Source organism: Strix uralensis, chromosome 1 (assembly GCF_047716275.1).
Source record: "Strix uralensis isolate ZFMK-TIS-50842 chromosome 1, bStrUra1, whole genome shotgun sequence".
Lineage (NCBI taxonomy): Eukaryota > Metazoa > Chordata > Aves > Strigiformes > Strigidae > Strix > Strix uralensis.
The window spans coordinates 75,203,500-75,220,106 of NC_133972.1; the positions used below are offsets into that span (position 1 = coordinate 75,203,500).

Here is a 16,607-nt window from a genome sequence, read left to right on the forward strand (position 1 = left end):
ACAAAGAGAAGGTTGAGAGGGGATTTTGGGAGGCTGACAAACTCTTTCCCCTGCCATTTTGTCACTAGAGAGATTCTTTCAGTGCTGATTTTGATGCCCTTCACACTGATCCACAGTGCCCCACGATCAACCTTATTTCTGTTCAGATCAACACAGAGGGGGGAAAAAAAAAAGAAAAAAGTGAGGTGAGGAGCTACCAGTGCAGGCAGCTACAGAAGTGGGAGGGACCTAAGATGTAATGGGAGGAGCACTGGCTCCTACACAGAGGGATTTTCCCTGTGACGAGGGACTTCGAGATAATCAGCCTGGGGGATTCCCCGGCCTGCCTCCAGAAATATCACTCTAGAAGCAGTAGCAGTTTCACTCTGCTCTCGCAGTCCATCCTGCAAAGAGGCACGCTGCTGCTGCTCTGTGATTTGAAGCAGAAAAAGCCATGTCGTTGGTAGTCTATGCTCTGCTCACCATCCTGTGCAATGGTAAGAGGGGAGCCTTGCATTTTTCTTTCTGGTCTTTCACATTTAGTTTGTGGGGATATCTTTTGGGAAGACAGGAAGGATTACCTAGGCAATCTCCTTTAAAGGCGATGTGTACCTGTGCTTTGCAGTTTGGTGCTTGATCTGTGGGTCTTCTGTGGCGGTCCCAGATGTTGCTGTGAGGTGTGCTGAAGAAGCGCTGCTGCCCTGTAAAGTTCTTCAGGACTCCTCAATCACCTACCAGACAGCATCTTGGTATAAAGTAAGAAAAAAGCCTAAGTTACTTGAGCAGTTTGCTTTGCTTTCCTACCTGATACTGGCTTGTCTTGTACAGACTGGATTATTTTATGAAGAGGCATCCTCCTGTCAGTGCAGCAGAGATAAGGCAGCAGTGGAAGCATTTGAGCTGATCACAGAGAACAGGCGTTTTCCATGTCATTGTAGACAGACTATTTGAACGTGATCCCTGAATTGCTCTTGGCCTGCTTTTCTATCTAACTATTGCTGGCTTCCAGGGATCAGAATTCAGGTGATGCCCCACATACAGCCTGCCAAATACTACTCCAAATAGAAGTCTTTTCAGGATTTTTCTTCAGAGCAAAAAAAAGTATTTAAACCTTGCAACCCCAATGATGTTGTCCCTTGGTTAATCTCCTGCCAAACAGGAGCTGATATTTTCCTTTGAAATAGAAGAACTAAACAAGTACTTGTTACTCTTTAGGAAGATTTGGCTAGTGGGCGTGGGCATAAGGGCAGGGTATGCAGAAGACAGACAGAGAGCTAGAAAACTCTTTGCAGTCGTGAAGTAAAAGTCATACCTTGACTGCCCTGATTTAGAATTCCCGTCTCCAAAGCAGGAGGGGGCTACAAGCTGACCACCTGTTTGAAGGAGTGGACTACAAGGATCATTAGGCTAATAAGCAGAAGAGCCCTGCTCAACACTTCTGTGATGAAATTTCTCATAGAAAGAGAGGCAGAGTTGCCCAGTGGTTGAAGAAGTGGCTGTTGACTTGCTGTATGGCACCATGTATTTGTGTCTCAGTGCATAGTTTCAGCTTATGGTGTGAGCCAAATTAACAGGGGAAAAAAGGAAGGTTTTGTTCTTCCGCGTTCCCCACTCCCAGCCATGCTCTCCTGCTGCTTACCATGGGCCAGGTCTGGTGGTTACCTGGTTAAGTCAACTCTTTGTTGCTTGTTGTAATAGTGGAAGATCAATGTGTGAATAAAGATTTTATGGGTTACAGAGTTGAATTACTTTCCCATGTGATGGGAGAGCAGTGGAAGGGAAGGGAGAAAAAAAAAAAAGTGTTTTTCATGGGCAAAACCTGTTAGTTTATCTCTGCCTGAACATACAGCCACAGCCTTGGCTTCCCCAGCAGTTTGGTCAGATACAGCTTTAAAATTACTCCCTACAGTAAACCAACAGTGTTATTAGATAGGGTTTCTGTGGCTGAAACTTGAACTGTATCCGAGTTCCAATGCTGGTACAACGAGCATCTGCCTACTGACTAGATGACAACTGCAACCCAAAAGTATCTAACTCTGAAAGATCTGTTTTGAACATCTGGCTACCAGCCCATCAGCAAGTGCAGCATTGATAGTCTCCTTCTTCCAAAATGCTGAACTCAGTATGGATAGGAGACAGAGGAGAGAATAATGCATTTGGTTGAACATTATTATGGGAGCTGGGATAGGTGTCAATTTACTCTTTTTTGCTTTCTGTTTCAAAAGCTGGATAAGGACATGTATTTCATAGATATTTGTGCTGATTATTTAAGGGTCCATGTTTCCCATAGAGTCTAGGCAGGGCAAGGACCTCACTGGAGGCAAACCGTGCAGTCTGGAGTTGAGCAGAAATGGTAAGGGGTGGGGGAGGAATAAACAGAGAGGTTGACTGGATCCCTTAAAATCATCCCACAAACCAATGCTGGGAGTCAACAAAAACAGTTTCAGCAGGCTGAAGTGTGGGGATCGTCCAGAAGCATGCCCTTCTGAGTTCAGTGGCAGCTAGGAGCCCCAGGTAGCAATCAGGAGCCAAAAGCCATTGCCCTGATGAAAGTGTGTAAGGAAACCCTGTAGACCCAATTCTGTGTTGTCTCATAGCCCTTTACAGTTCCACCTGGGCACAAAATGGCCACATACGCAGAAGATGGTGATATTTGATGATGCCTTTTGTGTGTGCCCCTTCCTTGGCAGCCCTCGCTAGTGCTGCTTCCCTTTGCAGCAGTCAGGCTGTTACAGTCCAGACTGCTGCTGGACCTCCCCTGCCCTGTCCTGCCAATCTCCTCTCCCTCCATGGTCTCCTTGCTCTTCCTGCTTCATCCATTTTGCTCAGGAAAAGACTGTTTTTCCAGTGCCCAGCATGACAGAACCTCATGCTTTTTTTCTCTGCTGGCACTGCCGAACCTACAAGACATAACAAAATCTAGCTATCTTCAGCTCTTGCCACCATCCTTAGGGGGTAATGGCACCAGCCATGGTACTGCAGCCTCGGTTACTCATCCCAGGAGAGATGGGAAGTGGGGACAGGCAGTTAATGCCACTCTTGGTGATGCTAACCCAAGCCTCAGTCACAGCCATATTAGAAAAAGCACAGCACCAAAGCTAAAAAGCTTGACTCTCAGCAGGAAAAGTAATTTAGGCTCAGTGTTTTGTGCTGAAGAAGCAATACATCTTCTACTTGTGGGGCTAGCTAAATAATAGACAGCAGCTTGTAGCCCTCCTCTCCTCTCCAGCTACATGCTGCTGTTCCCACCCAACGCTGCAAAAGGAGGGTGGTGGAATGGTGGAGCATGACTGGGCTACACAACATAAAGAATTAATCTGTTATTTAAAAAACAACTACTGAAGGATTAATCAATAAACACCACGTATACCCCCAAAGGGCTAATTAAAAGGTAATTCCAACAAATGGTATGAAATTTCAGACTGTAAAGTTCAAGCATCTGTTAGGCTAAATCTTTTGTATGAGGTCACTTTGAACTGTGCAGCAAATGCAAGCAATTAACCTTTGCTTCTACTGCTTTAAAAAAATGATGGTGACAACGTTACAGTGCTGCACGTGAAGCTGTTTGTGCAGGGTGAACACTCGGCAAACAAACCCCTCCTTCCTACTGGCACCTCTGCATGTTCTGAACAATTGAGGAGTTCTTTTAAATAGTATCTTTTTTTAAAGCAGATTGTAACAAACTACGTAAAAGTACTTGCTTTTTCAGTTATGTATGGAGAAATAATTGTTTAAAAGGGTTAATATTCTGGTGTCAAAATCCAACTGGATGTAAAAAAGAAGGATTGCATTCAACAGTTCCTTCACTTTTGCTAATGTCTTGTACTGCAAAAGGCTGATGTCTTGTACTACTATGCCTTTTTGCATGTGTTTAACCTGTTGTGTGCCCAGTATCCTTGGAACTAATTAGATTATTTGCATACATGAAGTCACAGGTGTAAGTAGTTCTATACAGAATCGTGACCAAAATCAGCTAGCTCAGACAAAATGATTTTTACTTAGAAATACTTGAATTAGGCAGGCTTAGCACACTGGGGAGAAGGTAGAGCACCGAGTCCTCTTCCAGTCTGGTACAGCTCTCATCCCATTCACTATGTGGCCATGAAAAAGTTAGAAAGTTCATAATAACGATACCTTTTAAATGTGGTTCATTTGTAGGACTGCTGGGCAACCTGCATGCCCTAAGCCCATGTATGAGCAGTGTGGAAGTTTCCTAACAGAGAACTGAAAACTAGGTCGCTTTTGCATAAGCACCCAGGCACTGGGAATTGTGTATGGAAATACTGGTTTGAACTTCTACAGCCCACCTATGAAACAAGAATATGGGTAATGAAACTTTACTCACCTTTCTGCCTCATAGGGCTATTGAAAACTGAACAGTTTCTCTTTGTGTAGCACATTGAAAATGAGAACTACTTCATAAAACCTCATAATTATCACTTTATATCCAGTTTGAAAACCAAGTTTAAACACACACAAACGAAGTCCCAGTGGATATTTCGCTATTTTGTTCATGTGATAGCCAGAAAAATCTAAATCTAAAACAAATCTTGAGCAAGATAAAAGAAGGCTGTACTTCAGTGGAGAGAAGTCTATTAACTTTACAACACTTCCCTGGAAAATATAAAATTGTGGCAGAATTAGTGGAGGAAGTCATATTACAAACTAAGAACAAACCTTACAGACATTTAATATTAATCGCACCTTTCTTCAAAGGAAATTATTTTTGCTACATGTGCATAGTTATTATCTATTAGCATAGGTAAATAGTTGCTAAATTACTTCAATCCGATTTCTAACATACCCAAAGAAATGCAGTCAAATGCTCCTCAGACATCTATTCAGCTCCAAGTAGCTCTAACACATTAATGATTTAGACAGGAGGGGAGCCGTGGAAATGATTTCATGACCAAAACAATGCTTTTGCTTGACATGAGCTAGCACTGGATGCCCTTAGCTAAACCCCCCCCACAATAAAGGCTGTGTGACTGAGTCAGAGGGCTTTTCCAGCTGGCTCATGTGTCACATGCAGTTCCTTTGCTGTTGTTTTGAAGTTGGGTTTTGGTTTTTCTTTTTTTCTTTTTTTTTTTTTCCTCCTCTAAAGCACAGTCAGAGTTCACTCACATGTGCCCACAATTTAAGTCTGTTTTTTTAAAGGTTAACATTGGTATCGCTACATGACACTGTATAGGAACCATATGGATGCACCTTCAGCACTAATCAAATGTGAAAATGCTTTTGTGCTGAAAAATACACCTATTAAGCAGTTTCAACTCAGTTGTGATTCATTATATGTTGGCCATTGGACATTGCCAGAATTCTAGATATTTTGCTTCAGAATATAAATTCCTTCTGGCTGTATATAGTTTTTAGATCTCTTTAGCGGTCAGAAATTTCAACTTGGCCATTATTCCTGGTATAATTTTAAACAAAACCATTTTTACAGTCATCCCACCCTTAGAAGAAAATAAATTCATGTTAATACATTCCACCTTTAAACTGACATCAGTTTTGGACCTGAACCATTTTGTTTGAAATAAAAATTTGCTTTTATGGTAAAAGTGGATTATACTGGCACTTTGATTTACCTGGGAGCCAATGTACCACCTTAGTTTGGGAAAATTTTGATGAGAAAAGGTATTTAACGAGAGCAGGGAACATGAGTTAGCTTAAAAACTGCTTGCTCTCAAATGTATATGATAAAATTAAATTTTAATTGATTAGTTGGGTGTAAGTACCACAGCATGGGTGAATTGCCTTTGTTTATTGGCACTATCATGTAATGCTGTAGCAGTTTTCAAAACTGCAGCTAAAACCCAGCTGGCTAGGACTGAGAAAAATGTTCCTCCTCCTTCTTATACCTTGTTTTTAGTTCTCTGAAAAAAGAAATACTTGCTGAAGAACACTTAAATGATGGAGACCTAATTATGCTACCCATTTCTCATAATTCATCCAGTCAGAGAACAGAAATGTATTAGCTCAGCGGTATTTTCAATCAAACCTATCCCATTTTAATACCCACTGTATCACCACCGCTATTCTTACCAAAAAGCTCTGGGCTAGGAGAAACTTAACAGGAATCAGTCAATTGACTAGAAAATACATGTGGGAAACTTACAACCTCTTTAGACCAAGCATTTCCAAGCTTTTGGGAATTAGAATAACTTTCAATTAAACTCACTAAAATAAGGGAACTACAGCTGGTTGCTCAGGGCTGTGTCCAGTCAGGTTTTGAATACTGCCAAGGATGGAGACTCTCCACCCTCTCTGGGCAGCCCATTCCAGTGTTCAACCACCCCTGCAGTACGAAGGTTTTTCTTATGTTTAAACGGGATTTCCTGAATTTCACTTTGTGCCCATTGCCTCATCTTGCTTCTGGAGGCTGCTGAGAAGAGTCTGGCTTCAACTTCTTTATCCCCCTGGCAATTAGGTACATACTGATAAGACCCTGCCTTGAGCCTGGTCTCCTCCAGGCTGAACAGTCCCAGCTCTCCCAGTCTCTCCTCATATGTCAGATGCTCCAAATCTTTAATCATCTTTGTGGCCCTTTGCTGGACTGTCTCCAGTATGTCCCTCTCTCTTTTGTACTGGGGAGGCCAGCACTGGACCCAGCACTCCAGGTGAGTCTCACCAGGGCTGAGCAGAGGGGAAGGATCACCTTCCTCCATCAGCTGGAAACACCCTGCTGAGTGCAGCTCAGGACACCCATTAGACTTCGTTGTCACAAGGGCTCATTGCGGGCTCATGGTCAGCCTGGTGTCCATCATGACACCAGGGCCTTTCCAGCAGGTTGGCCCCAGCCTGTTTTGGTCCCTGGGATTGTTCGCCCCCAGGGGCGGGACTTCTAGCATTTCCACTTGCTGAACTTCATGAGGTTCCTGTCAGCCCGTGTCCCCAGCCTGTTGAGGTCCCTCTGGATGGCAGTAGGACCCTCTGGCGTATCAGCCACTGCTCCCAGCTTTGTGTCATCTGCAGACTTGCTGAGCATGTGCTCTGTCCCATCCTCCAGGTCATTAATGAAGGTGTTGGACAGTAACAGCCCCTGGGGGTAGCATTTCCTCTCATTGCTATGGAGGCGATGGAAAACAACAGACTTAGTCCCCCAGCTGATTTCTGAAAAAGCCTGCCACAGACATTGCTGCTAGTCAGTGTATATGTGACAATAAACATAAACTCACATTTCTTTTGTTGTTTAATTTTCTTAATGGGTATTTTTATGCAGATAGGCAGAATGATGTTGCCAGCCTGCAGGCCCCTGTTTCCCAGCAAAATTCTTGCTTCAGTAACCCCCAGCAGCCAGCATGGCAACTAGACTCTCTTTATGCAAATAGATTCAGTAGCATTTCTATCAGTCCCCACACGAGTCATGATTTGCCTTTTGAATTTTGGTAAAGCCATTAACAGCAAACATGGGAGCAGGAAAAGACCAACTCCCTTTCCTCCTCCTGTTGGCGGTGGGGAGCTGGGGGGGGCAGCGTGCTACAGCTTGCTCGCCAGCACGGTGGAAGGGAAATGAAATGCAAACGAAACACGGGCGGAACATATTTTGTCGCTGATTAAAGAGGATGGTCCCTACACAAGTGGATTGCTGCCACCAACAGCATGCGCTTCGATCCCTCTAAGCTTGGAATTAATTAGGTAAAACCCCTAGCATTTACCTTGGGCTGTGGTATCACCTGGAGGACGCTTGGCATGAATTAGTGCTGGATTATCATAGGAGCTTGAGCTGCAAAATGATCTGTCTAGTGAGAGTCTGCCAAGCAATTCACAGAAGGTGGAAAACAAAGTGACATTTTCGTAAATTTAATTAGGTTTGGGGGGCAAAGAGGTGAGCTTGAATAAAGCAAGAGGCAGGATGATGACCTTAATGAACATCTCATGGACTTCCTTTTACACAGCTGGGACACGGGGACACACTGTAAATTTGCTCAGATGTTTCCTCACTACGTAGAGAATTTTAAAAGGGAGTGGTTGATGTTATTTTTTGATAAGGTAATCGAAGATAAGACTGCAGTGGAAAAAGGCTTGGTTCAGGCACCAGAGAAAGGGTTGCTGTGACCTCTGAGTAGGGATGGATGCACTGCGTGCGGAGGCTGGGAAAATGCCACCAGATGTCTCTGTAGCCTAAAGAATGTAGGGAGGCTGCCGGGCACACCAGCACCACCACGGACCGCCTTGCTTGCCTTTGCTCTTCGGTAAAGGGAACATTTAATGGAGAAAGAGAGGCATACAACCCCGAATTAAACCCACACATATGAACCGTTCCTCCTCCTCCCCAAATGCAAAGGTTCACGACCTCCATCCAGATCTCGATGGTTTCTCCACAAGTGAGGGAGCCAGATAAGGCCACAAAGTAACTTTTTCTTCTATTTGGGGGAAAGGCATGTTGTTAGTGCAGCTTCACCAACATTGCTTTGCCTTACACAGAGGGGGTCTGTGTAAGGCAAAGTTCTAACTTACTTGTCTCCAGGGTCACCATCACTGTACTTGTGACAGCAACTGAGCACCCCGAAAAGCTTTGGATGCAATAAGCAATTCTATCCCTCAGTGTCCCCATTAAATAGGGAAGTTAAATAATTTACCAAAAATCTCACTTGGAGTAAGTGCATAGTCAGGCATAGGATACATGGATTTAATTGACTTCTGCCTTATACTAGAGTGGTCATTACAATTGCATACAGAAAGATCAAAGTGTTCTCTGATTCCCAGATCTCAGCCACAAGAATCACAGCACCATTTACCACCTAAGACAGCAATTATTTATGCTACCAGTAGATTTAAAAAAAAAAAAAAAAAAAAAAAAAATAAAGAGACCCAAACTAATTTTCTGTGTGTAGCTCAGACCTCTTTCGCATTTTAGGGCAATGTGAAGGGCAGCTAGGCTGGTTCTCTTTATTGCCCTGTGGGCAGTTTTAAATTTCTCTGAGGAAGGTGGTGGTAAGGGAAAGAGGCAAAAATTAGGTCTGAGGGAGGTCAACTCTATGCACTTAACTGCTATTGACCCACTTGTAACCAGAGCTGAGACCAGCCTGGGTATTGGAATTCCTCTGGCCACATCTCTGACAATGTGCAGGGCCTGAAAATATCTAAATCCCTGTAGCACAGTGAAGTCCCTTCAGCCTGAAAACCACCATAGATACCGCTTGTCTCATAGCTGCTTGGGGCTGAGCATAATAAGAAAGAGAAGCTGGGGTAAATTTACTGGTGGATTAAGAGGAAGAAGGTACTTTCTTCCCTCTTGCTGGGTAAAGTGTGGAAAGCCCCAGGGAATTACTGCTCTGTTTCAGTTGATGCACTAAAAAAAGACCCAAACCTTTCCGAGAAAGGATCTTTACAATTATGAAAATCTTGTGCTTTAGTCTGATTCCCCAGTGCCTGAAAAGTTCCCCAACCTGCAGCTTGTTTTACACCATTTTAGAGCTGCAAAAATAGCAAAGTATAATGGAGCATCAGGCCCATATTTCTCTCCAGACTTCTGAGTACGCTTTCTTCATGCAAATACATGAAAGGGAAACCAGATACTCCTAGCCTCAGTCTGAGAAAATTGTGTTAATTTTAATAATTTATAGTGTAACTGTTACACCCTGATGCAGTAGCTATACTGATAGAAAGTAAGCACCAACATACAACCCAAAAATGTGACTATTAAAATAAAATAATAATAATAAAAAAGTCTTGGCTTACATTAGTTATAGGTTTGGCTGAAAAGCTGAGCCTTGGACTGTATGAGCTGGCTCTGGCTCTGCTGGTCTACAGAAAGACTGAATTCATTACTTGGGAAACCTTCGTGGAAGGCACGCTGCCTCGAATCCCAGGGAGCAACGTCGATGAATAAGAATGGACACAGGCTAATTCAAACCCTTCTCCCATCTTTCAAATCAAGTTAGTGATTTCTCTCTTCTTTGTGGTTCCCAGCCTATTGTCATTTTCAGTGCATCCTATCGCCCCACAGTACAAACTGTTCTGGGAATACGCTTCATTCCTCCAGCAGCCTCTCAGCAATGCCAAGGAATGTAGCTCTTCTGGTTACAATTAAGAAATTGAACATACAAATGCTCCCCAAGTGCACCAGAACCTGCTTGTGACCTTCACGCAACTGAATCTGAAGGAGTCAAAGCAGTTTTTTGTTCTTTGGTTCCAATAAAGAGTGGAGGGGAGGGGGGAAACCCCCATTCCTCCAGAGAGGCACTGTGGTTTCAGGGGTCAGCTGCACAGAAACTGGCACAGGGAAGTGCAGTTTCCAGGGCTGTGTTCCCACAAGGAGCTCTGGGCTGCAGGGTCACTGGGCGGATGCCAGCCCGTGCTGGCAGAGCCAGCGTGCTGCAGCGTGCCTGCTGGGCAGGCAGGTTTAATTCCCACCACGGCATGGCAGAAAGCGTGCTGGCAGGGCGAGGGCAGGCAGCAGTGGAGCCTACCTGCCTGCTGCCACAGTCTCCTGGGGACCTCTGGTCCCCAAAGCCGCCATGAAGCAGCTGGGTAGGGCTGCCTCTTGCTGCCTCAGCTTCATTCCCATGGACCGTCTCTCTCTGAACTCTTTTTGGGCCTCTACATAGACACTTTGAGAATACTCTGCTGCTGCCTTTTATTGTGTTACATCTGTAGCAGGATTGTGTCTAGATGAGGTAGATTAAGAAGCTATTACAGAATAGCTCTATAGTATCTATTTATAAATTTAGTGTCTATTTAAGCAGAAAAGCAAATACTTTTTGACTGTGAATATGAACATAATAGATGCTTTCGAGGTTCCCCCCCGGCCTCTCTTCAGCCTCTGCATTTTCAGCCATAAGCCAGCTTTAAAACTCTCTTTCCCTTAAAACTCAGGATGACACTGTTGCCTGAGACAAGAAATATATTTGTGTTTTCCAGATGGCTGGAGATGGTGAAGGAATAGCATGGAGAGTCCTTGATGTGGAATCTCATTATCCAAAAGAACTTGGGGGGTCCCTGGAGCTCTCCAACGACACTTTCTTTTCATTGAGGATCAAAAATGCAACCAGCCGGAACAGCGGGACATATAAGTGCACTTTGGGGGTACAGAGCGGAGAACGCAATCTGAGTGGCACAGTCACATTAAAAGTAACAGGTACAGTAGAGACTCTTGACTATCTCATGCTCTGCATGGTAACAGTTTAAAAATATTTTACAAACACCAGAACAATGTAACACCTTGCTTTACGTTTTAGGTTGCCCTGGAATAGAAGACGAAAAATTAAAAAAATACAAAGCTGAGCTTTTCATGCTGACTTGCCTTGGGATTTTTTACTTGCTGCTCATATTTTTCACCTGTGTAAGTAAGTCACTTCCTCGTAAACAAACCAACCAAAACCAACAAAAACCCCCACTCATTTTCTCTGGTAACACCACCTTAACACAGGCGATCACAAGTTGGCGTTCACGCTTAATTTATGATCAAATTCTTTAAATAACTGACACAGTATTTTCAAAGCCAGAGGAGAGTCAGGTGCACGAGGAGCGCAGGATGGCATCCCAAAGAGATAAAACATTTCACTGCACCCTGATCTAACTCTAACCAGACCGTTATTTTCCTGCACCCTGCTGCCCATTTCTGCTTCCAGTCACTCTTCAGTTTAAGGGCACATCAACAGCTCTTCGGGTTTGGTACTTTGCAACAGCATTTGCCCAAGATGGAGACACAGGCCCCTGGGATCCCTTCCCCACCTATGGCATTGCTTTGTGTGGTGGCATGATGGACAAGTTCAAGTCCACCTATTTTTTGCCTCAGTTTCCCCACCTGTAAATTGGTGACAACCCCATTTCAGATGGGCATTTTTGTGAAGATCCGTCTTTCTCGTTAAACAGACATTTTAAGATGCTTGGAAAAGAACCTCCTTGGGGTTTTTTCCATACCCTTAATGCTGGCTGGTAGTTCTGGGAAAGCAATGCCAAGGAATGTAGCTCTTGGGAGAGGAGGTATTTGGGAAGCTCACTTCACAGAAGCAAAACTATGCTTTGTCTGTGGTAGCAGTGAAGTCACCTCCTCGTGCAGAGGTCTGCACCTCCTGGCTTAGAGGCAGCATGAGCCTTTGGTGTCAGTATAGTGCAACACTGTGCCGGCAGCATTTCTAATTAAAAACAAACCAAAACCAACCCCAGCATTTTGGGAGGTCAGATTTAACTTTTGCTGCCTATTTCATATTTGCCTTCTTGTTTTGTTCCTCAGCAGATGAATCATAACTGTTGATTGGAGAATATCTAATTAGCTGCAGCTAAATGTAGCTTTTCTTGTATCTTCAGGGAGCAATTAAATTTATGCCTGTCTCTTTTTTAGATTGACAATCCTGCCAGTAATTTGTGCCATTCAGACTAAAGTTTGACAAGATAAATCTTGTAGGAATTTGTTAGGATGAAAGTATGAAAGCAAGGATATCACTCAGAAGAGACAAATGCCCCTGTTCTGCTCTGTGTCCTGAAAGAATTTCAGATCTCTAAAGAAACTCTCCCTCCCATATGAAAAAAAAAAAAAAAAAAAAAAAAGAAAAAAAAGAAAAAAAAAGAGAGTCCCAGTTTTAGCGGTGCAGTTAAAAAAAAGCAGAGCCATGTAGTGAAGATAAGCACTCTGGTGGAATTATGTGTATCTTACTCTTGGGTGAGGTCCAGTCTCAGGTATCAACCTAGCTTTCATCAAAGTTTAATATTGCCTTGATCTCACAAGTGAGCTTCATTATTTAAAATGCCTGTTAAGTTCTTACAGGTTGCCTTGTCCTCTCCTCTAATGGAGATTGTGCCTAATCTCCACTCACTCGAGAGAAACATTAAGACCAGTGTCAGGACTGGGGCTTTGACAACTTGATGAAAAAATTTTGGGCACTGACCTGTATTGAAGGCAGGTGGAAACGCACTTGCAAGAGCTTGATGCAAGGGCATCTGAAAACTTGAATTAAACATAAATTTCATTTTGTGACTAAGGCTTTTGTCCTATAAAGCTCCTTGAATGAGCAAGAAAGAGCAGCTTTTCTTTGTCGCCAGAAGCACCCAGTACAAACAAATGGAAAAGGTGTAACATATGGTTAGCAAGGAGAAAAAGCAACACTTTCAAACTTTAAAAATGTTGCCTTTCATAGGAACCCTCAGTTTAAAGCTTTTCTTTCTGTTTTCTCTTTTAGACATGTCTAAGAAAAGAGAGTATGTCTCCCAATTATCAAAAAACCAGACCAGATATGAAACACGTGCTTACCCTCATCAATGTACATGAAATGACAACTCTCCAAAATTTAAACAGCAACAGCACTTGCAAAAGTGAGCTTACTTCAAGTTCTGTCTAAGTTGATGCTGAGGGCACCGTGGGCTCATCAGTGAACATGACACAAGCTGGATGGCCAAGTGGTATGGAGAGGAAATAAATGCTAATATATGGCCTCTTCAGAGCAGCCTGAAAATATAGGTAACCTGTCAGTGATCTGCTTGCACTGGACAAACCTTTGAAAAGCACTGTTATGCACTATAGTAACTTTTGGGAGTTAGACAGCTAAGAAATACCAATACAGCTACACAACGGTGTTACAGTGCTGTTATGAAGTTGGCATCAACTTTATTTCACTTGGCTGTGCAGACCTCTTGTTCTGAGCAAGAACGTGCCTGTGATAACAAAGGCCAGGTTATAGGGAGGCCATGGCAGTGCAAAGCTGGGGGATTAAGCTCTTCACTGAAGTAATACCTCTCATCTTTCAAGAGCAAACCCAACAGGTGCTGCAGTATGGAAAGGTAAGTGTGCAGGGCTGTCTCTGCTCTGTGCTCTCAGGCTGATTCTGGATGGAGTTCCTTTACTGCAAATGGGATGTAACTTGTCATGTGATGTTCAAGTAAGCTGAAGAGGTAACTTCATGCTCTTGTCCTGGGTGAATCTAATCAACATTTGTTTTCAAATTTGAGAGTGACAGATGGGCTGAAACATAAGAATGGAGGAAATATTCTGGAAATCTTTCTGGACCAAGAGGAACATTCTGTCTCTGCAAGAGAAGTAGGGATGCATTTGCATAATAAGTCTGTTAGTTATTTCCCAGAGACATCTCCATAGGAATCCATAGGTTAATCCATAGGAAGTTCCAACAAGACTGTTAACCTTAAAGCAATGAAGTTAAGAATGAAGCAGCCTGTGATATTAAGGACATGCAAAGATGACTTATTTTGTGGTTTATAAAACATGAAGCCAAATGTATGTGACACCCATGTCAGTCAAGTTACACAAGTGATGACCAAAGCCATGGCTTGGAAGAAATCAACTGTCCGTATCTTTGGGATGTATTATGTCAGGTGAGATATAGGAACGGAAGATGGGGCATATGAGCCCCTGCTTTTGGTGCTGACAGTGTATCGTATATGTGAAACAAGGACATGGGAAAAGCTGAAGGGAGAGAAGGCTTGTCCCCTTGGACCAAAGAAAGCAAGAGAGATTCTGGAGTCTGAAATCAAAGAACCTCCCTTATCAGGCTGCTGGTGCAGAAGGTGAAGCAAGAGGAATCTAGAGTGACTGTGGGTGTTTATGCCACCACATGAGAATTTGAGCCAAAACATGAGAATTTGAAAGCACCTAAGAACACAATCTTAAAAAAGAAAAAAATAAAAAAAATCCTTCAAGAGTTAAACTGCGACATTAGGATTTTTAATAATGCAGTTTGGAATTCCAGGCTGTGACAAGGATGCTCTTTCTGTAATCCTTTGACTAATTTTGAAGCACTGATGGGAGGAAAGCACTGTGTATCACTCAGTAATGCCTTTGTGAACTGGGTAGATGTCTCCACTGATGGAGTTCAAGGGGGTCCTGACCCGAAGAATGGTTACAAGGGATATGCAATTTACTTAGAACATGTTAAGTTAATGCCACATTTGCTTTTTCTATAATAAATGTTTACATATAAGTATGTGTAACATACTAGGAATAAAAATCCAGAGGTAACCTACTATTTGTTTTTGTGTGACACATATGGCAAGTAAACCCAGAAATACTCCATATCAATTGCATTTTAGTTTACAAGCGACATAATTACATCAAATAATGTGGATGCCTGATCCAGCCTCTTCTGTGGGAGAGGGCGTGTATGCGTTCAAAATTGATTAAGCAATGGCCGATTTTATGCATTTCTAAGGAACTAGGATCATTTAAATTTTCCTCCAAATTTCACTATGTGTCCAAAGTACATGCTAAAACACCTGTTTCCTACTGACAGCCAAGTCATTAGGGAAAACACAAGGGTGTTTCAGTCTACCCATGGTCATGTTTAATCACGGTGCACCATCATGAATGACCTGTACATTAAGATGGCAGTAATATGAACAGAATGTGCATGCGTAATAACTAACCTAGTGTACATCAAGTTTCTCCATTTGGTCAGAAAGGCTTAATACATGACATAGTTTTTTGGGGTGGTTTTGGGTTGTTTTTTTTTTTTTTAAGGTAAGAGGACAAGAGGAAGGCAGGGAAAATTCAGTTGAGTTGCTAATTAATCAGGAGCAAAGGCTGAAACACTTTAAAAATTGTTTCTTCAGATGTATAAATGTGATCAGATAGGACAGAATGAAAAAAGGGACTTTGTGTAAGCAGCTATACCCATTATTTTTTCCCTGAGCCACACTGTCTGCAATACAGAAGATGGGGCCTGAGGCAACAACACTGGGAGTCAAATTTCAGGCTCAGAAGTTTCAGGTTGGTTGATTCTGGGGATTTGCTGCAGGCCCAGCTGTGCAGTACAAGTGATCAAGTTCAAGGCCACTTAAATGTGTTAAAGAGTTTAGAAGGCATAAGCAGTGAGAAAGTCTTATGCAGAGGTGCTTGACTGAATCACAGAGCTAGAGAGATACAGGCAACCTCCTAAATCGATGAAGGTGCCTGCACATCTGGGATATAAAGGATGTAAAGAAACTTGTGGCATTGTAGAACAAAAATGAACATTAGCTAGAAATATTATGAATGAGAACCAGACAACTGAAGGATAAAAGCTAATACATTACAGCAACTTCAGCACTAATATTGAAGAAAAAAAAAATTAAAAAAAAAAAAAATCACGTGTTGGATGAAAGCCTTACAGAATGAGATACATATTTTTCAACATAATATGTCAGAAGACACAGTCCTTTCCTTGCAATATGGACCTACTCATATTTCAAAATACTACCTCAGCTAGCCCAGCATACAGGGGATGAGCACATGCACACATTCTTTAGACTTTAACACATCATTATTAAAGGGAACATGCTGTGGATTGCACAATTGAGAGGCTGTTTTGCTTATACAGATTAATTGCTTTGTTGGACAGAAAAACCTGTTTTATTTTCCACTGCTCTTCTTATTTTCGATGCCTTTAGTTTTGTAAGATAATATAAAAGCATATGTGTATGCTAGAATGGTTCTTTGTAATACTTTCTTACAATACATTTTAGAATCAGGAATTCAGTTAATCTCAATAAATCCATGAGGTGGGAAATACCATAATCTTTAATTAAATAAATAATAAATGAAAGCTAAGACACCTGGAAATCAGAAAGCTCCTGAAGAAGTCTGGATCAGAACTGGGAAGAGATCCAAGGTTTCCTGACTCTCCTCTGGGTGCCTTAACCACAGGAGCTTCCTTGTTAATATTTCTTGTGGGTTTTCTAACTCTTTCATTGATTTT

General features: G+C 42.5%; 1 protein-coding gene across 3 annotated transcripts; it reads left to right on the top strand.

Moving 5' to 3' along the window:
• Nucleotides 1–327: 327 nt before the first annotated feature.
• Nucleotides 328–14,897, top strand: CD83 (CD83 molecule). Of its 3 annotated transcripts, none has more exons than XM_074871188.1 (5): nt 328–476; nt 581–735; nt 10,846–11,062; nt 11,163–11,270; nt 13,104–14,897. In XM_074871188.1, exons 1-5 carry the CDS (start codon nt 434–436, stop codon nt 13,190–13,192), a joined length of 612 nt encoding a protein of 203 aa, XP_074727289.1. In that variant the 5' UTR covers nt 328–433; the 3' UTR covers nt 13,193–14,897. The 3 variants fall into 3 exon arrangements, with proteins under 3 accessions (XP_074727289.1, XP_074727272.1, XP_074727280.1); XM_074871171.1 differs by having other exon boundaries at nt 332–476; nt 11,163–11,266; XM_074871179.1 differs by having other exon boundaries at nt 333–476; nt 605–735; nt 11,163–11,266.
• Nucleotides 14,898–16,607: the final 1,710 nt, after the last annotated feature.